At 41.9% G+C, this 25,278-nt stretch overlaps 1 protein-coding gene across 2 annotated transcripts in view; it reads right to left on the bottom strand.

Annotated features, from left to right (window-relative positions):
- The window catches only part of LOC124134158 (kin of IRRE-like protein 2), a 55,844-nt gene that overhangs the window by 5,538 nt on the left and 25,028 nt on the right, over window positions 1-25,278 (bottom strand). For both annotated transcript variants that reach the window (XM_046498838.2, XM_046498837.2), the window contains exons 2-4: window positions 15,246-15,379; window positions 1,393-1,606; window positions 851-880 (exon numbers count right to left, since the gene is read on the bottom strand). In XM_046498838.2, coding sequence (XP_046354794.2) covers window positions 851-880; window positions 1,393-1,606; window positions 15,246-15,379 — 378 coding nt within the window. The remainder of the gene's footprint in view (window positions 1-850; window positions 881-1,392; window positions 1,607-15,245; window positions 15,380-25,278) is intronic.

Below are 25,278 nucleotides of genomic sequence, written 5' to 3'. Positions count from 1 at the left end.
AAATTTCCGTTTTCTACAGTTTCGTCATAAATAGTCAGGCCTCTATATCACAAACTATTATGAAGTGGAGTTCCTCCTTCATTGTTCATTGTTCACAAATCATCATTTCTCCAGGTCGATCCTACGTCTCCCGGGTTAAATCAATAATTTAGCAAACTACATAAAAACTGTTCAAGAGTTATGCTATATTTTGCCAAATATATCTGGAAAACATAAATTTCTATGTTGATTCGAGATTTAAAGATCTTAAAAAAAAATGAATGTATGAAAGGGGGATACAACTGAAAACTATTTCTGTAAGTATATATCAGTATGATGAAGTTTTTAATCAGGGTTATAACATTCAAGACTTTAGTAAGCTTTCAAAAAGTTGTATGATAGATATGTTGAGGACATTTCCAAATTTGACGAATCAGTGACCAAAATGACGCATTATGCAATTGCCTATTTTGAATTGTACCATCTGTTCCCGTGTTTTTTCAGGTGACGAATGGACATGCCTTTGCAACTGTGAGGGTACCGCTCATTGGACACCTGGTATCATCACTGTAGTGATAGATGCTTCGGATAGAGTTCTGTTTTTTAGCATAGAATTTTGCCCCCCTTTATCAATGGATTGCAAAACAGAATCTGCATCCTTTTGTACACACTGATTATTCGTCATACATATAGGCATATCCAAGTCAGTGGATGATTTGAGGCAAATATGAATTCTACTATGGTCAATTTGTTCGCTTGTATTAACGTTTGTTGGATGCAAGATGAAAAGTGAAAGCAATCATCGAGCATTCTTTCCGTCGAAAGTGCGTTTGGTCGTGGTTTCTGCCGACAATGCGAAATATGCACCTACCTGGTTTGTGTTTGATCGGAGTTTCACTTGCTGTAAAAAACAGAAAGATATTATCAGAGTTTATTACAAGGGACATTAACTGAGAAAAATGTAAGAAAATCTTGGATCCGCTGACGCCCCAGTAATTATAATTACTTCATCTGCAGATGAAGCTGCACGTCAGAGGCGTTCTATCTAGACATCGAGACTATTTATTGCTTTGAGTTGTTCTTATCAGAGAGGATGAAGAGGCACAATAAACTTAGAGACTGCTCTTCAAGTGGTTTACAAAGAACACTCGATACACAAGGTAATGAATCCAAATACTGTTCCTATATCTCAATCTATAACACCTTAAGTTCCCCAACTTTGTACCATATTTCTTTCAATGACTACAAATGCCAAGAATAGTTACAATGCAGAACCCCAAATGTTTTATTTCAAACTTCAAAGAGATGAATGTACTTTGACAATATACTCCTTCGAAATACAAAAATCAGCAAACGGTTTGTTCCAGAGATGTTAAAGGGCTAATAATGAAATAACGGTTAAAAACCACTCACGTAATACTGTTAGATACACGTGGTGCCTCAAGTGTCTCGCTTTGGAGCTAACCTGGCACTCGTACATGCCTTCGTCATCCAGCTGAATTCGCTTGATCAATAAGTTCCAGTTCCGATGAAGAGGCGTGTGTTCTATGATAACTCTCTTGTCGTCTACAAATGTCCTCTTTCCTATGGTGAGCGGGTTCGGATCTGAGCCTTTCCTCCAAATGACCTGATGACGTAATGGTAGATTATCAAAGTAATGTTTTAATTAAACATGTTTCATACTAGTTAAGAAATATAAATTGTCAATGCAAGAGAAAAACCAGTCAAGATAATACCCCGAAACAGAACACATTTTGGCGTAGAGGGCAACTAGCTGTGAACATTATATGATGGAGTGAAATCAGTGATGGCACCTGATGTCCACCCATTCATCCGGACAGAATGAAATCCATGGTGTAAAAATGGATATTTCGGAACTACGATGGTCGGGATAACAAATTATCCCAGTATTCGAACAAATTCAGCAACAATTTGATTATTTGTTGCTGAACAACATGTGGTGTACATATTTATGTATGTTTACGAGACGATCAAATGATAGAGATACCATGCCATAAGAAACCCTTACATTTCAAGAAATGTTTTTGAAGAAGAAATCGCCCACCAATACCTCACTTCTGAAATAAATAATGTCGCATTGGGGAAAAGTTGAATTGTTATTTGATTTGATTCACCCCAAGCATCTTCCCTGACAACAGCCTGGTATGATAAATTAGGCCTCTGCTGTTTCTTTCGATAATCAATTACATATGGTTGCCCACAGTTGTATGTTGCAGATATGCATGGCATGAACCATTTCAAAAGAATATATTAATGCTGACAGCACATATATCAAGTTTACAATCAACATTTTCTGACGCATCTGGCAATATAAGAACACAAGAGTACATAACGTTGCACGTGATATTAGATCCCAGATTGATAAATAGCTTATTGTTAGTGTTCAATGGCTATATCTCATTCCCAGAGCAAACATTCATTCACAGAAAGTAATGCTACCCGCCATCGGCAATTGAGGAAGTGATGTTCATTTCAATCGATTTCACCATTTTCCGACGCTGCCAATGCCTGTGTGCCGTGCTTATTTCGGGATAAATCTTGGCTAAGTACATCTCCCGCCTGGTCAGGTACACAACATTGGGCATGAATACAAACATCATAAAGCAATGCTGCCGTTTGTAGACAATGAAGCATGGCGAGGGTCACTCCTGCATCCATTCACATCAAACACAAGGAGATTACCGGAGGATGACATCCACGCTGGCTTCAGCGGCGGCGATTAACAGCTCGCGCGTCATCGCACTCCCTAGGTCCTAGCCTGTAAACTATGACATCTCTAGAAACCTTGTATCTGACTGCGTTTTCAGGTCGGTAGCAACAGTTGCATATGTGTACGATGTGCTCTGTACGCTGTACATGATGGCAGCATATTCCTATGATATGGCGCGATTGGTACACTCACAATTCACAATTGAATCGAATACATTTATCTCAATATAAATTGTCAATGCAAGAGAATAACCATCCAATATTTTCGGCTGAAACAGATTCCACTTGGCGTAAAGTGCAAATAGCTGTGGAAATTATATGGATGGACCACTAAAACCCAGGTGTTCCCGAAAAGGGTAAGCTTGTCCTGCCCTATCGGAAGCACCCGACATTCATACAATGTGCATAAAAAAGTAAGTATTGTTTGCTTGAGGCTAAAAAAAACCCAAAACATCTGATGTTGTAACTGATTCAACGTTCACGATTCTCCCAGTGCAGGTTCTCCAGGTACTGTGTGCCTCCCCCCATCGTGTTCACAGTGATGACAGTTAAACCCGACTCCATTCAATCATTGACGACCCGGATAAGAGTTCCGTTACCTTGAATCTAGTATCATTCAGTTACCGCATGCAATTCAATAAATAAATCAGGATGGATTAACAGTGTTATTGCGTGTTTTTCTTGGAAGGGACGTGGCACAGCCGCCCCACGATAGGGGGAAAACGCGATGTTGTTTGTAACAAGCGAAACCCCCACCCAAAGATCTTTTGGAAATCCAGATGGTTATGAAACGTTTTTCATGTGCAGTGCACTTGGTCAAGTCAATGTAATTCAAGCGTGAAGAAACCACTGTACTTATTGACATTCAGATGGGTGTCTATTGGTGGAGTACAGACATGGTTCAGACGTATTGCCGCTGCCTTGCACTCGAGCAGCTGATTGGCTTCAGGTTCACATAAAACAAAGAACAAAACCTCTCCTAGGGAGCATATATTGTTTGTATCCGATTAAAGCAAATCGATTTTAATTACCACACTTTCAGTCGACTCGGGATTTCTTTCGCGTTGAGTGCTCGTTCAACAATGACATCACGACTTTCATTTATAGGCCTCCTCTAGTAATTAGAATCCTTTTCGTTGTGTACGTGTATGAATAATACGTCAGGTTCCCCGGTCTTCACGACTGCTTTGTATATGCTATGCTCGACTTGACGCTACCCATACAATCTGTCTAGACCTGTACCTCTTACTAGCCCCGATTGATGTAGTAAGTATTGCTACCGTGGACATCGGTAAGTGTATGTATGTGACAGAATGGTTTCCAGTGAGATTAGCATGACTTCAGTGCCATAAGGCAGTAGCAGCTGACGACGGCTTGTCCCAGTCACACAGCCTCAACTCGAACGCAAGCTTGTTTATTCAAAAAATGATTATCTATATGTATCCGTTCATAAAAATTAATTGGTTTAATTTCATTCGAGATGATAATATTCAATTGTCATAACAGTAAATATGTGATGTTTACAAACCCGGACAAAAACATTGTCCTAGCCTCGTGGTAAGAGAGATTATTTCCTTCCCAGGGGAGAAACGAGTAATGGCTCGGAAATCAATGATATTGTTCACCAACCAATAAAATACAAAGAATCAGATACAAGCGATCTTGTGTGTCTACTACTTACAGATATTGGTTAAAAGGGAATTGCATTCAAGGTCTTTAGACTATCAGGATTGTATTTAACGAAATCAACATTGAAGAAGTTAATTATGGGTATGATTTTATGTGGACTGAACAAAATGTAGCTATGTCACAGCGATTTATTGTTGACTTCATCCGAACTTTAAAAGACATGTACTTCCAAACAAGGTATAGTCTCTACATTTGTCCAATAAATTAAATCATTATTCTGATATCAAAACAAAATTGAATAGAGACTACTACTTGTTTGAAATAAATTTAAGAAATATTCCGGGTGGCGTTAGCCCGATTAAGATGCATCTGTCCAATAAATTAAATCATTATTCTGATATCAAAACAAAATTGAATAGAGATTAATATTTGTTTGAAATAAATTAAAAAAATATTCCGGGTGGCGTTAGCCCGATTAAGATACAGCTCTCACGATCCCCTTATTGAATCAGGTGGACACTGCATCATTCAAAGAGTAGACAGAATCTGTCAACTGTTTAGTTTTAATAATATGGAAGATGAATTTCACTTTTTACTTGTTTGTCCATTTTATGTTGACATTAGAATCCAATTCATTAATAATGATTTTTTCACGGACTTATGAAGGCTGTCACATACTGTCACAATTAGAAATCTGTCAATGTTAATTTTCCATTACACGAATCGTAGAAAGCATGCACATACTCAACGACTTTATGTCATTTTACAGTTATCCTGATAATTGATGTTTATTCTTTTGTATAAATGTACCCTCAACTATTTTGTATACATGTACTTTAGGCCTGTGGCCGTCTCATTTAGAAACAAGTATTTGTCACAGAGTGACGAAATATCCCCCGCCATATACACCATAGTACCAAATATGAAGACAATCCAGCGATTAGTTCTTGAGATATTGTGGCAACACCGTTTTCCAACTCCAAAAACAGATTTGCCTGCTGTGACCTTGAAAATGGGGTCAAGGTCACCAAATCTGACAGGTGTATGCGGTGTCTGTATATACACTATAGTTCCAAATATGAAGACAATCCAGCGATTAGTTCTTGAGATATCGCGGCAACACCGTTTTCTAACTCCAAAAGCAGATTTGCCTGCTGTGACCTTGAAAATGGGGTCAAGGTCACCAAAACCGACTGGTGTCTGCGGTGTCTGTATATACACCATAGTTCCAAATATGAAGACAATCGAGAGGTTTAGTTCTTGAGATATCGCGGCAACACCGTTTTCCAACTCTAAAAGCAGATTTGCCTGCTGTGACCTTGAAAATGGGATCAAGGTCACCAAAACCGACTGGTGTCTGCGGAGTCTGTATATACACCATAGTTCCAAATATGAAGACAATCCAGTGTTTAGTTCTTGAGATATCGCGGCAACACCGTTTTCCAACTCCAAAGGCAGATTTGCCTGCTGTGACCTTGAAAATGGGATCAAGGTCACCAAAACCGACCGGTGTCTGCGGAGTCTGTATATACACCATAGTTCCAAATATGAAGACAATCCAGTGATTAGTTCTTGAGATATCGCGGCAACACCGTTTTCCAACTCTAAAAGCAGATTTGTCTGCTGTGACCTTGAAAATGGGATCAAGGTCACCAAAACCGACTGGTGTCTGCGGAGTCTGTATATACACCATAGTTCCAAATATGAAGACAATCCAGTGTTTAGTTCTTGAGATATCGCGGCAACAAACAGGTGGGACGTACGGACGGACGTACGGACGGTCGTGAATACTATATCCCCCGCTTCGCGCTTTCGCGCGGCGGGGGATAATAAAGCTTGACTGATATACCCACTCTACTTCCCTGTGGTGGTCTTTTCATTCGACACAGAAAAGAACAAAGTTACACTGGAGCGACAAATAACATATTTCTGTGCTTTGTTATTCATTGAAATAGCGACAGATCTGATGGTTTCAGCTTTCTTGAAGGTATGGGTAGATAAGAAAAGAGTGATACTCCTTGTTCTACTGTGTGAACGTTTACATAGTGTAACTTTGACATTAACAGTAGGGTTGTCAATATATCGCTCAATATAAAGGTCATGTGTTAACCAGCGAAATTGTAACATTAAACATGATATCGTTCTGTATGATAAATTTTAAACCTATCTATTTTCGTTGCTAAAGTATTAACTTACTACATTAGGAGAGGCCAACATTTTTGTCTTAGTTTAAGTGCATCACCGCGAATCATGTATCCCGTGAATCATGCATCAACGTGAACCACATCTCAAAGTGAATCATGTATCAACGTGAATCATGTATCTACCTGGATAAAGTATCAGCATGAATCATGTATCGACGTCAATCACATCTCAAAGTGAATCATGTATCAACGTGAATAATGTATCAAAGCGAATCATGTATCAACGCGAATCATGTAACAACGTGAATCATGTATCAACGCGAATCATGTATCAACGTGAATCATGCACCAAAATGAATCATGTATCAACGTGAATCATGTATCAACGCGAATCATGTATCAACGCGAATCATGTATCAACTTGACTCATGTATCAACGTGAACCATGTATCAACGCGAATCATGTATCAACGCGAATCATGCATCAACGTGAATAATGTAGCAACGTGAACCATGTATCAACGTGAATCATTACCAACGCGAATTATGAATCAACGTGAATCAACGCGAATCATGTATCAACGTGAATCGTGCATCCAAGTGAATCATGTATCAACGTGAATCAATTATCAACGCGAATTATGTATCAACGTGATTCAACGCGAATCATGTATCAACGTGAATCGTGCATCAAAGTGAGTCATGTATCAACGTGAATCATCTATCAACGCGAATTATGTATCAGCGTGATTCAACGCGAATCATGTATCAACGTGAATCGTGCATCAACGTGAATCATGTATCAACGTGAATTATGTATCAACGTGAATCATGTATCAACGTGAATCATGTATCAACGCGAATTATGCATTAACGTGAATCAACGCGAATCATGTATCAACATGAATCGTGTATCAACGTGAATCGTGCATCAACGTGAATCATGTATCAACGTGAATCATGTATCAACGTGAATCATGTATCAACGCGAATTATGCATCAACGTGAATCAACGCAAATCATGTATCAACGTGAATCAACGCGAATCATGTATCAATGTGAATCAACGCGAATCATGTATCAATGTGAATCGTGCATCAACGTGAATCATGTATGAACGTGAATCATGTATCAACGTGAATAATGTATCAACGTGAATAATGTATCAACGTGAACCATGTATCAACGTGAATCATGTATCAACGCGAATTATGTATTAACGTGAATTAGCGCGAATCATGTATCAACGTGAATCGTGCATCAACGCGAATCATGTATCAACGTGAATCGTGCATCAAAGTGAGTCATGTATGAACGTGTATCATGTATCAACGCGAATCATGTATCAACGCGAATCATGTATCAGCGTGAATCATGTATGAACGTGAATCATGTATCAGCGTGAATCATGTGTCAACGTGAATCATGCATCAAAGTGAGTCATGTATCAACGTGAATCATGTATCAATGCGAATCATGTATCAACGCGAATCATATATCAATGTGAATCATGCATCAAATTGAGTCATGTATCAACGTGAATCATGAATCATGTATCAGTCTGGTCGTATATCAACGCGAATCATGTATCGATATCAATTAGCACCCTGAGCAGCATATATCGTTGTGTGTGTGTGTGTTCATATGAAGCTTGAGTCGATTTGGAGCATGGAGGATGTGAAGTATGTATCGAAGAAAAACATGTGTAAATGTGAATCATGTATGTTTGTAAGGCATGTATCCGTGCACTAAAACGACAAAACCGTTTCCATTTTCATTAGAGGCGACTAACAAGATCGTGTGGAGAGGCACTTAACTGACGCATGTCATCGTATCCGAATTGTTGCATGGATCGATGCTCTTAATGTCAATCACTGGATTGTTTTGTCCAGACTCGATTATTTACAGACCGTCGTCATTTAGCTGGCGTGCAGCTTTAACAACACACAAACAGTCAGCAGCAATGCGGTATGGTAAGACTATGTCGTCACAGTGGTGCATTATTACTAATGATGCTGATTATGACCAAGTAGAAAAATACAGCTTTATTTTCAATACACTGGCAAAGTTTTCCCTTATCAATGTAAACTACCACAAAAAAACAACATTCAGCGATGCTTTTCTAAAAGGAGGTGTTTGTTCGTGCAAAATTCATTTTTAAGCGCTATTTCTAAAACGCTCATGTGGCAAGAAGATTTTGAGAGCAGTTGAACTGAAAGCCTTAGAATAGAAGCTTGAACAGACTGGCATTTTGGGAGCCATTCAGGAGGAGCATATGGGTTTGTCAAATCGATATAAGTATCATATTCTGCATTCTTAATCACCGTCTCAAAAACTGGGCTTAAGATTCGACAGTATTATTTTTATCGGGTATTTTAATCTTGTCTGGTGATGTGGGGGTCCAAACATCATGAGCAAGACCTGATGGCAAATACAGCAGTTGGGTGATGCTAGACTCGCACAAGTCTCTCAGGCAATAAACATTATCTTAAATCATAATTTCTAGAATTATGTAAATAATAAGAACAAGTTGTCCCTATAAGAGACTGGAGTCCTTAGACTATCCACATATCTAGACTTGCCTATTAGGAGAATAGAATTACTCCACATCCATGGACTTTTCTGTCAGTTCAGCCTTGGCGCAAGGCTAGGGTGATGCTTGCACGACTGTGAGGGTGGATGCATGTGTGTAAGCGTGAATGTAGGAATGAGTGAAGATGTTGAGAAATATCAGCACCATCCTCGAGTATCCAGTGTATCTCCACTCTATTAAAATAAATACGCTCGACCCTTTCACCCTTTAACTTTGTTTCAGTTTGGAGTTATACTGTCGGAAACAAGCAGGATATGACAAGCTCACGACTCGACCCGTAGTTTCAAGTACAACCTCAAGTATTTTAAAATAACCCTTGTGTATTCAGGAAAACGTCTTTCCAGCTTAAATATCGTTCGTGGAGGCTCTTTATTCGATTGAAGATATCGAGGACTGGATGGGATGAGAACGCGATGTGTGATGCACATCTATGCCGAACATTAGACAGTGTGATTGTTGTTGATTTCAAGCTCATGAGTCAGAGATATTTGTGTGTTGAGTTTGTGATATGAGACATGGAGGACGAAGATATGGTGGCGAGTGGGTCCACGGTATTGTTCATAACGAAGTGGACAGATGACGAAGATGTGTTGGCGAATAGGTCCACGGTACTGTTCATAACGAAGTGGACAGATGACGAAGATATGGTGGCGAGTGGGTCCACGGTATTGTTCATAACGAAGTGAACAGATGACGAAGATATGGTGGCGATTGGGTTAACGGTACTGTTGATGTGGTGTCAGTGGGGTACTTGTAGCTGTGTCAGTGGGGTATTTGTAGCTGTTTCAGTGGGGTATTTGTAGTTGTGTCAGTGAGGTATTTGTAGATGTGTCAGTAAGGTATTTGTAGCTGTGTCAGTGGGGTATTTATAGCTGTGTCAGTGGGGTATTTGTAGCTGTGTCAGTGGGGTATTTGTAGCTGTGTCAGTGGGGTATTTGTAGCTGTGTCAGTGGGGTATTTGTAGCTGTGTCAGTGGGGTATTTGTAGCTGTGTCAGTGAGGTATTTGTAGCTGTGTCAGTGGGGTATTTGTAGCTGTATCAGTGGGGTATTTGTAGCTGTATCAGTGGGGTATTTGTAGCTGTATCAGTGAGGTATTTGTAGCTGTGTCAGTGGGGTATTTGTAGCTGTGTCAGTGAGGTATTTGTAGCTGTGTCATTGGGGTATTTGTAGCTGTGTCAGTGGGGTATTTGTAGCTGTGTCAGTAGGGTATTTGTAGCTGTGTGAGTGGGGTATTTGTAGCTGTGTCAGTGGAGCATGTGTAGCTGTGTCAGTGGGGTATTTTTAGGTGTGCCAGTGAGGTATTTGTAGGTGTGTCAGTCGGGTATTTGTGACTGTGTCAGTGGGGTAATTGTTTTCTTCCATCATCATCACCGCGTTAAGCATTAATTGAACCTGATTGAACTACACATGTCATTTCTGTTTGGATTTGGCCAAGAGGTTTGCCGTAAGCCTCAGCTATATGAAAAATCAATACTCATATCAATAACCAGCAAATGGCCAATTTTTGACAAATTAATGTTTTCAAATCTATATCTCCTCGACTAACCATGCCATTAAATAACTCACATCGGCTAAAACAAAATATAGGTAGTAAAGAATTTTACAAGCCTTTATCAGCAGCGAAGTTTGTTAAATTTCATGGCATTGCAAAATGTGAAGGTTTACTAAATAAATTAGTCAAACGAACTGTCAAAAAGATGTACTCAAAGTGAAGATATTAGATGGTTTCAGTTTAAGATTATTCATTAAGTTCTTAAAACTAACAAATATTTATATCAAATTGGATTATCCTTTGTGTACTTTCTGTACAAATCAACCTTAAATCTAAACGTTATATGAGTGTGAATATGTAAGAAAGTTTGGGGAGAAACTGTACATTTGGACAAAATACAGTTGTGGAAGGAACCATTGATTTGAACAGAGAAAAGGCAAACTAACAACCCATTGAATATTGGACTTTTCATAACAAAACATTTTGAACACATTTTGAACAAATACAGCATGAGATAATTAGTTATTACAATGCTACAAAGATAATGTCATGTAATTATTTTCAAAAACCAATCTGCAATACATAGCGAAACTCTATAGGCACTTTGACTCTATAGGCAAGAATGTATATGTTTGAATAGCTTTTCACTTCTTGAAAACCAAGTACCACAATTTGTTGACATCACATGTATATATATATATATATATATATATATACAGAGAGAGAGAGAGAGAGAGAGAGAGAGAGAGAGAGAGAGAGCGAGAGAGAGAGAGAGAGAGAGAGAGAGAGAGAGAGAGACAGAGAGACACAGAGACGAATGCCACCGGTCGGGCAGGATACGCTGCCTTTTCGTAGACACCTTATTTAATACACCTATTTCATGGTGATTCATTGCACATACTTATGATATAGTCGGAATAGTACAATAGACTCTGCTATCAACAGTCCTAGGCATTACGTATTACCATTGTGAATGATCTGTTTAGTGAGCATGATGCAGGATCACACATACCAAGAACATCTTCATGGTGGCGGTGGTGTCTTTAATCAACATCCATTCAGTTGGTGATAGACTAATGTTTTACAGGAGGACGTCCAGGCAGTTCAGTCGTTATTACCCTCTACACCCTATACACCCATGTTATTACCCTCCACACCCTATACACCCATGTTATTAACCTCTACACCCTATACACCCATGTTATTACCCTCTACACCCTATACACCCATGTTATTACCCTCTACACCCTATACACCCATGTTATTACCCTCTACACCCTACACACCCATGTTATTTACCTCCACACCCTATACACCCATGTTATTACCCTCTACACCCTATACAACCACGTCATTACCCTCTCCACCCTATACACCCATGTTATTACCCTCTACACCCTATACACCCATGTTATTACCCTCTACACCCTATACACCCATGTTATTACCCTCTCCACCCTATACACCCATGTTATTACCCTCTACACCCTATACACCCATGTTATTACCCTCTACACCCTATACACCCATGTTATTACCCTCTACACCCAAACACCCATGTTATTACCCTCTACACCCTATACACCCATGGTATTACCCTCTACACCCTATACACCCATGTTATTACCCTCTACACCCTATACACCCATGTTATTACCCTCTACACCCTATACAACCACGTTATTACCCTCTCCACCCTATACACCCATGTTATTACCCTCTACACCCTATACACCCATGTTATTACCCTCTACACCCTATACACCCATGTTATTACCCTCTACACCCTATACACCCATGTTATTACCCTCCACACCCTATACATCCATGTTATTTCCCTCCACACCCTATACACCCATGTTATTACCCTCTACACCCTATACACCCATGTTATTACCCTCTCCACCCTATACACCCATGTTATTACCCTCTACACCCTATACACCCATGTTATTACCCTCTACACCCTATACATTCATGCTATTACCCTCTACACCCTATACACCCATGTTATTACCCTCTACACCCTATACAACCACGTTATTACCCTCTACACCCTATACACCCATGTTATTACCCTCTACACCCTATACACCCATGTTATTACCCTCTACACCCTATACACCCATGTTATTACCCTCCACACCCTATACATCCATGTTATTTCCCTCCACACCCTATACACCCATGTTATTACCCTCTACACCCTATACATCCATGTTATTACCCTCTACACCCTATACACCCATGTTATTACCCTCTCCACCCTATACACCCATGTTATTATCCTCTCCACCCTATACACCCATGTTATTACCCTCTACACCCTATACATCCATGTTATTACCCTCTACACCCTATACACCCATGTTATTAACCTATAAACCCATGTTTAATGGTTGCTAAGAATGGAACAAACGAGAAATAGCTATTCGATAGTGATGCATGTTACGGGCATCATAGTTGTATTTTGGGACCTTAAGTTTGCAGTGTTTGGGCGAGTTTTTCAGCCTAATAACGCATTGATAGCGTCTGTTATTATTTGATCAAATCCAATTTTGAGTGTGTGATTATTTTTTTCGCCGGCAGTTTACATTTCCCAGATGGGCCCTGCTTTGACATTTGCTGCACAAACACGTCTCAGCATCACAAACAAGCATGTGAAAGCGGAAATACATCCAGCTAACTGGGGTTAGTTTGAAAGAGCCTTCCACTCCCTGAAGGCAAGGTACTTGACAGATGGGAGCTCGTCAACAAGCGAGTACGTTATACTAGCTACCATGCCCGAGTCAAAAGTCAGACTGATCTGGGTCCAACATGAAATAAACACCACCTAACACTACAATGTCCTGTTTCACTACATACCGAACACGGGGGCATCGTAATGAGCTAAACAGTAGTAGGTGAACAAGATATCTCCTATTCCTTGTTGCAAAGCGGCCATCATGTAAATTAGACATCCTAGATGGCTCCAGATGAAACATGTCTTAACTGGATTCAGGGGAGTAAGAAAAGGTAAAATATTATAGTGGGTACCAAAGAAAATATGCGTGGGCTATTTAATTGCATATCCAATACCTATAACATTATACATATCTATTTCTCAATGACATGGTTCACGATGGGCATACGAGCATCTATCTTTGGGGTGGTGTTATATAATTGCTAAGAGATTGCGCCATTGTAATGCGTCACCACATGAGTCTACTTCAGCCTCCCATTCAGGTCAGCAATAATCAACTTTTCATTATCTCGGTAAATATAAGATACAAGTACTCTGTGGCGGACATAGTAATAGTGTACGACCCCGGTACAGACACTGGCAAACCCTAATCGATACCCCACCCCGTGCTGTGTAAATACATTAATGATCTATACTAATGGCTGGATGAAAAGTTATTATGATTGATGCTCAGACATTAACTGACACAATCGACTGTAAGCAAATGCAGAACCACAGCCCCAACACGCCCTCACTGTCCACCGAACGTGATATCTCTGATGCATGATTTGTGTGTGAAGAGCGGAAATGCGTATACCCCGTGTGTGCTTGAATTGCACCATGGCATACACTTTCATGACTCGGCCGGAGTGACAAGACGGACAGGAGACCAGGGAGCCGGCTAGGGGATACGGATGGACAGAACCTCTGTTGCCTTCGATGCCGATTCCACAGTACCGAAATACAGGTCAGACATCAGACAGGTCACGTGCAGGTTGTGCTTGATGAAGACCTACATCAAGCACACCGCGTTTTCGTAAAGCACTTCCTATTCGCAGTGACGTCATCAGTGGCAAATTCGTTGGTTTATGGACGAACCGACTGTGACCAGGAGTTTGCAGGCGGTTGTTCACAGACTTACAGGGTCCCTGCTGTGTCAGGATAACTTCACTTCAGACTCCACACAGAACGTTCTGTAAGCCCTTCCTGAACTCAACCTGCTACCTCAGCTTCCCAGGCATATCGCCCATTGAGCATCTCTGGGATGATCTCAATCGGAGTGGGACCACGCACCCCAAGAGCTCATTCAAACTCTTAACGGGGAATGGCGACGCATCCGTCATGACGTCATGCGAAAACTGATGACCATGATGCAACAGAGAGCGCATGCGTGTGCCAAGGCACGGGTAGGTCACACGAATTCCCACGATGAGGATTATTGTAAGAGTCATGATCATTTCCGATTGAAACTGCCGAGTGACCTTATTATCATGTCATGCTTCTGTGTTGTGGGACGGTGGGGTAGCCTAGTGGTTTAAGCGTTCGCTCGTCACGCCGAAGACACGGGTTCGATTCCCCACATTGGTACAATGTGTGAAGCCCATTTCTGGTGTCCCCCGCCGTAATATTGCTGGAATATTGCTAAAAGCGGCGTAAAGCCATACTCACTCACTCACTTCTGTGTTGTATTGGTTATCAAATATACTCCTGTTTTGCCTGATATTCGTATTGCTTTTTTCGCTTGTGTAGTTGTTGTTTTTATGACAGTCAGTTTTTAGTACTGGGATTAGTACTGGTCTCTTGTTTCAAAAGTGCGGAAAATTACTATGAAAGCAACACAAGCGGTGCAGTTGTCTACTACCTCATAGTGTGTACGGTATCTGGTACCGCGTTTTAATGAACCTGTTGCAACTACTACGCATTATCATATCATGTTAAAGACATTGTTCACTCACCTTTTTGGTACTGAGATTGTTGATGGCGCACTCCAGTCTGGCGAGGTCCCCCTCGGTGTAGGTGAAGTTTGTCGGGGAGGGGAAGAAGCTAGGCAGGGGGACGGGCGTCGACCAGTTGTAATCTATGCCAATTGCTGAAAAAGTCGGATATCCTGTAAGAGGACGTGTTCACTACACATAGAGGTTATCACGCGAGAGTGTCTGGGGATGGTAATATCCTGTATTAGGAATATACATTGAATTTCGCGAGCCTTTGCGAGCTAAATACATAGTGTTTATTCCTATTAACGAAGTTCAGTTACGAAGTGCAGTCAAATGGACACACAGTGACAAAACGAAACAAGGATACAATTCCGACAGTTTTCGGCCAAAGCCAGCTGTTTTAATTGGGGAAACCGCTCCAAGCCCCAGGGGTTTACAAGCACAGATATTGAAACTGATCCCGCTAGACTAGCCGAGTTGTTTCGCAATTTATATTTCCAAAGTTACCAAAACTTGTAAAATGCCTCATCTACGTGACAGTTAGTCACTGATTGTCAGTACTTTAGACTACTATTTCGATAAAACTGCAATTATCCCAGTAGTTTCTCCAGATTTCCGGTGGTTAAGTCTGACTCGATCGTCAATTGACAAAGGCTACGCCGTTTGTTTGTAAACACTGAAAGTAGTCCCTATTTGTAATTGCATCTCTATCCGCATATGAACCCATATATGATATAGTTTTTATCCTTTGGCTTTATCCTGTCGAGAAACCTACCCATTATATGATTAATATCCAGAAGTGTATATATGAGGGTGTTAAGTAACTGAAGCTATCTCATGTTTTACGGACAATTACCTTTTCGTTTGAAACAATTTAACGTAAATTTTGCCAAAATGATTTGTGATGTTTTTTCAGTGAATCGGTTTGTAAGTGAAAAGTAGCATCGCAACATTCTTGTGTCCTCTTTTCATCCCTATGTCGTCATATGTCCATCCTCCATCGATCTTTCCCAGTCTCATTCATTCAACTCAACCATACTGCGCCTCCCCGCGTGCCAACCCCATATCACTCTTTCCAACAGCTTCCACTTCTCCAGCCACTCTCTCCACCAGCTTCCGCATCTCATGCCACTCTCTCCTCCAGCTTTCACACCTCACGCCACTCTCTCCGCCTGCCTCCGCACCTCGTGTCATACTCTCAGCCATCTTCCACACCTCACGCCACTCTCTGCAACAGCTTCAACAGAATGTCACTCTCTCCAACATCTTTCACAGCTTGTGTCAGTCTTTCCACCATCTTCCTAACCTTATGCCACTCTCCCCAACAGCTTCCACACCTCACGCCGCTCTCTCCACCATCTTCCACACATCATGCCACTTTCTCAAACCATCCTCTGCACCTAATGCCTCTCTCTCCACCTGCTTCCACACATCATGCCGCTCTCTCAATCAGCTTCCACACATCATGCCGCTCTCTCCACCATCTTCCACACATCATGCCGCTCTCTCCACCAGCTTCCACACATCATGCCGCTCTCTCCACTAGCTTCCACACATCATGCCGCTCTCTCCACCAGCTTCCACACATCATGCCGCTCTCTCCACCAGCTTCCACACATCATGCCGCTCTCTCCACCAGCTTCCACACATCATGCCGCTCTCTCCACCAGCTTCCACACATCATGCCGCTCTCTCCACCAGCTTCCACACCTTATGCCGCTCTCTCCACCAGCTTCCACACATCATGCCGCTCTCTCCACCAGCTTCCACACATCATGCCGTTCTCTCCATCAATTTCCACATCTCATGCCACTCTCTCCACCAGCTTCCACACATCACGCCACTCTCTCCGTCAGCTTCCACACTTTAAGTCACTCTCTCCACCAGCTTCCACACCTCATGCAACTCTCTCTACTAGTTTCCACATCTCACGCCACTCTCTCCACCAGCTTCCACACCTCATGCCGCTCTCTCAACCGGCTTCCACACCTCATGCCTATCATCGCTCTCAAACAGTTACCCCACCCATATCATCGCTCTCAGGCAGCTACCCCACCCCTATCATCGCTATCGAGCAGCTACCCCACCCCTATCATCGCTCTCAAACAGCCACCCCACCCCTATCATCGCTCTCAAACAGGTACCCCACCCATATCATCGCTTTCAAACAGCTAACCCACCTCTATCATCGCTTTTAAACAGCTACCCCACTACTATCATCGCTCTCAAACAGCTACCCCACCTCTATCATCGCTCTCAAACAGCTACCCCACCCATATCATCGCTCTCAAACAGCTAACCCACCTCTATCATCGCTTTTAAACAGCTACCCCACACCTATCATCGCTCTCAAACAGCTAACCCACCTCTATCATCGCTTTTAAACAGCTACCCCACACCTATCATCGCTCTCAAACAGCTAACCCACCTCTATCATCGCCCTCAAACAGCTACCCCACCCATCAGGTCTCTTCACGTCCTCAACAACCCCCACTCCTCAACCACACCTTCACGTCCTCACCGTGCTTCACCCTCTGTACCCCACAGAGCGCCAACCTCCGTCGGTGTAGCTGATCCCAAGACACCCTCTCAACAGTCAGACTAATTAACTACAGTTATTAGGCTGCGACAAGTCATGCATTCTTTATATCATAACTGGTTGTTTTGATCCAAAGATATATGCCTGCTAATTAGTGCATTGTTCCGATAACCGGAGAGCAATTAGCCTGAACGCATCACACTTATCGAAGTCAGTCAGCTACAACATTGACGACGTGATACATGTGTGTCATATAGGCACCATGGGGCATCACGCTTCATCCTATACTGGTAGCACAGTACTTTAATCCCACCATCAGCAATAGGAGCAGATTCCAAACATCGTCGCGGAAGGTCAAAGAACCAGTGCAGCAGTTACAAAATAATGCTTGACATACGGGACCAGTTTTAGAGACCGATTTATATTATTCTGTATTGCCCATGTATTCTTGAAAACCAAGGCCCCCATTATCTCTATGTGTATCACCTGGTATTTACTGCATGATATGGGATCTGTATAACGCGTTACACCTGCGCCAGGCAATAAATACTTTTTTGTGCAAATTGTATGATGGCGGGTGCTACCGGTAGGGCAGGATATGCTTACGCTTTTCTCGATCACCTAGTGTCATCACTCATTTTCAGTGGTCCATTCATATATTTTCGACAGCTATTTGCCCTTTACGCCAAGTGGCATCTGTTCCGGCAGAAAATCGAGGCTGTATTTTTCTCTTGCATTGTCAATTTACATGCCCAACATATAAGATAGACGTTATACATATATTGTTCATCTATTTATATCATACTTTGCGTTCTGTAGAACGTCATGACCTGTGTCACGTGGTTATATTCACGTCTAGTCATGTGTAGAACGTCATGACCTGTGCCACGTGGTTATATTCACGTCTAGTCATGTGTAGAACGTCATGATCTGTGTCACGTGGTTATATTCACGTCTAGTCATGTGTAGAACGTCATGATCTGTGTCACGTGGTTATATTCACGCCTAGTCATGTGTAGAACGTCATGATCTGTGTCACGTGATTATATTCACGTCTAGTCATGTGTAGAAGGTCATGACCTGTGTCACGTGGTTATATTCACGTCTTTTCATGTTTAGAACGTCATGACCTGTGTCACGTGGTTATATTCACGTCTAGTCATGTGTAGAACGTCATGACCTGTGTCACGTGGTTATGTTCACGTCTAGTCATTTGTAGAACGTCATGACTCGCGTCACGTGGTTATATGCACGTCATGTCATGTGTAGAACGTCATGACCTGTGTCACGTGGTTATAATCTCGTCTATTGATGCGTAGAACGTCATAATCTGAGTCACGTTTATATATTTACGTCTTTTCATGTGTAGAACGTCATGATCTTGTGTCACGTGCTTGTTGGTTGGTTGGTTGGTTGGTTTTGTTGTTTAACGCCGCACTCAGCAATATTCCAGCTATATGATGGCGGTCTCTAAATAATCGACTCTGGACCAGACAATCCAGTGATTACCACCAGGAGCATCGATCCACGCATTTGGGTTACGATGATATACATCAACCAAGTCAGCGAGCCTGACCACCCGATCCCGTTAGTCGCCTATTTGGACAAGCATAGTTGCCTTTTACGGCAAGCATGGGTTGCTGAAGACCTAGTCTACCCCGGATCTTCACGGGTCTCACGTGCTTGTGCTCTCGTTTAATCATACAGTCATGACCTGTATCATGTGGTTCTAGTACAGTCATGACCTGTGTCACATGAGTTTTGTCCAGTCCAGTTATAACTGTGTCACATGGTTCTAGTACAGTCATGGTCTGTGTCACGTGGTTCTAGTCCAGTCACGATCTGTGTCACGCACGTCGCGAGGGTGAGCCTTGGAATCATCGGCAACTGACATCCCCAGCATCCAGTGATACATCCATCCTTCCTGCAGCTTAACATTGATACTGGTTTATTTAGATCTTCTTTAATAAATAACACACCATGGCAGCGTATCGCAATCATGTCTCTCACACACGAACTTCTCGCATGTGATGACAAACGGGCCGGTGTTCTACACGTCCATTAATGACTGCGTAATGATGACTGCGCAGAGTGATTGATCATTTCCTATCGTGATCAATGTAAGCTATTTTGGAGAGGTATTTGCCATTCCAAATATAGGAATAATTAACAACTAAATATATCAGTGCACGACATTATCGCTCCACAATAAGAAACCTTGAAATCAATGCGGATATTGTGACGATAAGAAACAACAACATACGCCATTCGAAGGCGGGATCAACATGTGAATACACGCCGTGCGACACGCGAGGCTTCGCAGAAATAACGTTTACATCTCGAATATAACAAAGTTTGCGATTTGCTGTGTGAAAACAAACAGCATGTGCTGCTGTAATACCACCCAACTACAACACAGAGAAGTGAAGGCCGAAGCATGCAGTCTATGCGTATTGTTCGACCCCACGGCTCAGTGCGATACCACTTATATTATTCCTAGGAGTCACCTGAACTAACATGAGAAGAACATGCTGTCTATGAGAAGAAAATCAAAAGCATCCTTTAGAAACTGACACGTGTAGAAACCTTAGAGCTATAACCAGAGATTGAAGCGAAACCAACAGAATCCCTGCTAAGTAGCATAATGTACCAGGCCGTAGCAGATATGGAAATAATCAGAAGTGGAAACTGAACATTTTAATCAGCAAAATTTGCCTAAAGATATATTCTGTTTCTTTGCCAATGGTAATTTGCTGCCCTAATCCTCAGTTCTAGCTCTGTCCTCACAGAATAGTTTCAGGTTCTGTTTTAAGGTTTTTTGTTTTTTTGTCATGTTTCAAAACATTGATGTCACGCGTTATTCTGAGTCAATATCCTGCACACAAAGTATTGAAAAACGCTTCAAACGTGCTACTCCGTGCGCGTCAAACAGTGGTTAGGCACGTGTGTCACCAAGCCCGTCCGTGACAGAAGGTAAACAACGGTGGCACATAATGAGTAATACCTGCATCAAGAACACATTATAGCTGAAACAAATTACTCGACATCCAAAACGCATTTATATGCATCAGTCAATTAGTTCCCTTGTTATTGAATGAAAAGCTCTTTGTGCGATTAATCATCAGTGATATTCACAGCAAGAACAAACAGAGTTGAACTACGCCCTTGGGTGTAGAGCAACACATGATGGTGGTCCTCGCAGTGAAGACGTGTCACTATAATCCAGTACCGGCGCGCACACCAGACAGACGCCACATTAAACGACTAACGACTGGTGACTAACGTTACAAACGTCAGCTAAATGTTTAATTCTGACACAAGTGATTCTGTTTTCGACAGGTTTTTACTCAAATACTCATTTCAACAAACAAGACATTATAACAGCCTTTTAAATACAATCGACAAAACCATTTCCATATTCATTAAATTACGATTCACGATGCATGTGTTTATGAATCCCTTTCAAACAGTGATGATACCAGTTGTTCGAGAAAAGTTTAGTATATCCTGCCCCACCGGTGGCACCCGTCACAAACACATGCAAAGGCAAGTATGAATCTATTGTTAACCTGAAACAACACGGGAACATATGGTACAAGTCAACATAGGGAATTGTATCGGACATAATTGGTGTCACTGATATGCTGAAATAATGGACATGTTTAGGACATTTCCAAATTTGACGCATCATGTGATCAAAATGATGTCAACTGCAATTCCTTATTTTGAATTGTATCATAAGTTCCCCTGTTTCTTCAAGTAAACAGTTAACTTTCCATGTGTTTGTGATGGGTGCCACCTGTTACCATCAGTAATTCAAAGTCATTAATAAACACATGCTTATGACAAAGTCGGAATCATACGGTGGACTGTGGCATGGATGTCTCATCATGATGGGGGGGGGGGGGGGGGGGGGCACGGGTGGCCCAGTCGTTTAAGGCGCCGCGATTCGCTGTGCAGAGTTGCGTCCCTTTGGCAGGCCAGAAACCTATGATTGTGGGTTTGAAACCCGGTTCACCCCGATTATGTTTCTAGGTTTGTCAGCACCATACCCGTGCTCGTGGGTTTCACCGAAGTGGTAAACGTCTGAGTCCTGCATCACTTCGGGCTTTCCTCCCACATTCAGCTGACACGCCGTGATATAACTGGAATACTGTTAAAAGCGGTGTTAAACCCAACTCACTCACTCACTCACTCACTCATCATGATGGAGATGACTGTCTTACTTTGGGAAAACAATCCTACATGCACAGGTATGTCTAAATGTCAAAAGTGCAAACTGTAGAGGTTTCAGTGAGCGGTTTTCAAGTATTCGAACAAGATCAAATCTTCGACCCAAGTTGACCTTCCTAGCAGAACAGGAGAAACATATGTTGTAACATTCATCTGGGGTTGCAGACTGCTTCATGCTGACAGCGTCTCGTGAAGATGTGAACACCAGCTGTCTTCACTTATTTTAGCCAGGCTTATGCAATATGAGAAAATCAGAAGTCCCAAACTTACAAGCGTAAGAAAGAAAAAAAGGTTGATAATGTTCATAAAAATATTGAAGTTTTCCGCAACTTTGACATTTGACGTTTCCAGGCGACATACAATGGCCCTTGTCGTTCCTCGTATTTTATTCCAACCAATAAAACGCAATTCCCCGCAAAATACCAAACCAGGATGTGATTGCGTGTAAGGCCAAAACGTCTCGTATCTTGACGTCACCCATGTGTCTTTTGATATCCAATACATCAGCATTCATCCGTAAAGCAAGCAGATAACACCAATAAGCCCGGGGAATGTGGTTCCTTTGTCGACCCGTGTTCATAAGGTTGAAGTTAAAAGAAACACCGATATATGAAGGGAATATTCCTTCCAAGCTAAACAGAGAAATTACGGAGAGCCCAAACATCTCATTAAGATAAATCGTTAATATTTAGTGCACTAAAGTCAAAGAAGGATATAATGACAGCAGATGATATGAATGTATTCAATTTGCTTTCTCAGCTGACAGTAAACAGCACGAAATATTCATATATACATATGATCATTACATTGGCACCAGTAATACAGTACTATTATGATGGGGGCATGGGGACACCACATGTGCGCTTAATGCATCCAAATTGGGGATCGAACCAGAGAAAACAGGTGGAAGAGGGCGTGCCTACTGGACCACCACGTTCCTAGCGTAGACCAATGCTCATGATGTCAATCATTGTATTGTTTGGTTTGGACTCGATCATTTACAGACCGCCGTCATATAGCTGGAATATTGCTGAGTGCGGCGTTAAACAACAAACAAACAAACAAACAAACAAACAAACAAACAAAAAATCAAAACGACCCTTAGCCCTCAGTGACTTCTCGGACCTGTGTACATGCTATACAGACACAAAACCATGGCTGGGTGAGTTATGTTATTGACGGTATTTACTATCAAACTTTGGGAAACGTAGTGCCATAAAATCGATATTGAATCAGAGTTACTACTATTGCAATTAACCAACATCCAGGGTTGTAAAGTCTACAACTTTCAGTGCAATACCTCCCCGTAATACGCTGACTGTCTGTATTCTAAAAGCAGCCCAGTCATTGAATTAAATGCGTATTCATAATTGAACGGTTGATAACTTTTACACAAAACAAAATAATTCATACACTGAAATGACTTATCAACCATATTTTGCCCGACAGGGTAGACTTAACAAGGGCAAATGGGCCTTTGATAAAAGCATTAGAGCACCCTGGTCGGCGTGTACTGACATTATCATGGAATGTGTTCCATAAGGTGATAACAGACCATTATTGAAGTACGATTCCATGCACCATGGTGGACCTATTTGTGCCATTGACAGCCGCTCACCCGAACTACACACGATGTTATTTTGTTTGGGGAATTTACGACCGCGTTGCTCACAACGTCCATAGCCTTCAGAAACGTTCTTAGCCATTAACTATTTTTCTGTCGCGGGCAACAGTAGGGGAAAGTTACACAAGTGATCAAAGCGTTTGCCATTGTAATCAGTGAATTAACGCGCTCGTTCACTGCGAATAGACTTGATTGTAGCCATGTAAAACAGATCTGTAACGATATGGGACCCGTGAATGGCAGCACGGAGCTGGGCGGGAGTATTGCTCCGATAAGGTTATTCGCGTTCGAGGAGATTTCAAGGCTAGCTCATGCGCCAGTACCAAGCACTCGCGACTTACAAGAGAGACAATGTAGTAACGTCAACGCGAAATAAAATTCAAAGTGGTCTGGGAGATCTTCCATTAAGATCCGTGGGCTCGCTATTACGTTAGTAATAGATCTATTACCAGTTAGAATGCACCGTGGTGAACCTGAAGCAGCCAACCCGTCAGGTCGCGTCTAAATTTTACTTAAATAAATATCACCAAATTCTCTCTGGTGGGTTGATGTTATGTTGATGAATCCCGTGTGGCACACGGAGTTCTGTGGAAAAGTTAATCACCAGTCGTGCTCATCCAGGAGCGTCTTAGCCATTGCCTTCTCGTAATACCATGTACAGACAGGGCTTACTTGGACTGGTTGAATATCCAGACAGTAGCGTAGTTGTGCCTGGGCATTCACTATACTGGATGTAACAATACAATTGCAAATTGCAATATGCATGATAATAATACAGCTCATACAATCACTGTCATATTGCGCTGCTCCTACAGTGGTAATCAGAATCAATACGTCGAAATGAGCTGCCACTTTAATGTAATTTATTGCACGCACGCGTTATGAGCTGTAAATGTTCAATTCAGCTGTAGCCTGCTTCTGTTGCTGAGTCTGATGTGGACAGAAGCATCTGCTGAGGTATCAGATGTGTTTCAGAGGATGTATGTGGATCTTTTGAAGTGGCTGCATAGTTCTTGGTGTTTGTTGTTTGTTTGTTTGTTTGTTGTTATACGCCGCACAATAAGTAAGCTGTATGACGGCGGTCGGTAAATAACCGTGTCTGGACCAGAAAAGTAAGTGATGGATATCATGAGCATCGATCCACGCAAATGGGATGACATGCATCAACCAAGTGAGCGAGTCTGACCACCCGATCCCGTTACTCGCCTATTACAGGCATATTCGTTAGGTTATGGCTAGCATGGGTTGCTGAAAACCTCTTCTACCCCGTTGAGGTTGTGTGTGGACAGAGACATCAGTTGAGGTATCAACTGTGTTGCAGAGGATGTATGTGTGGGACGTGCAGTATGTAGTTTATGGTCATTAACCACGGGGGTTGAATCTCTCGTAATCGTATATCATACAAAAGAATTTCAATTGATAGCCAATTCTGCGAGATTACACGACCTGCGAAATTAATCTTGGTTTGGACCGAGATCAATTCCTCCGACCCCTAGAGTCGCGTGTTTATCAGGGTGTTATTGGCGAAGGCGGATTCCCTACAGCGTGTCAAGCATCCGACTTATCTCCAGGTACGCCTGTTACACAGCGTAATGACCCATGTATAGCGAAAATGTGGTTTGTTCAACACGAGTCTGGTGTTTATTCAGCTGAAG

Source organism: Haliotis rufescens, unplaced genomic scaffold, assembly GCF_023055435.1.
Source record: "Haliotis rufescens isolate VD_foot unplaced genomic scaffold, xgHalRufe1.0.p SCAF_1, whole genome shotgun sequence".
NCBI classification, from domain to species: Eukaryota; Metazoa; Mollusca; class Gastropoda; order Lepetellida; family Haliotidae; genus Haliotis; species Haliotis rufescens.
This window is presented reverse-complemented; position numbering and strand designations above follow the sequence as displayed.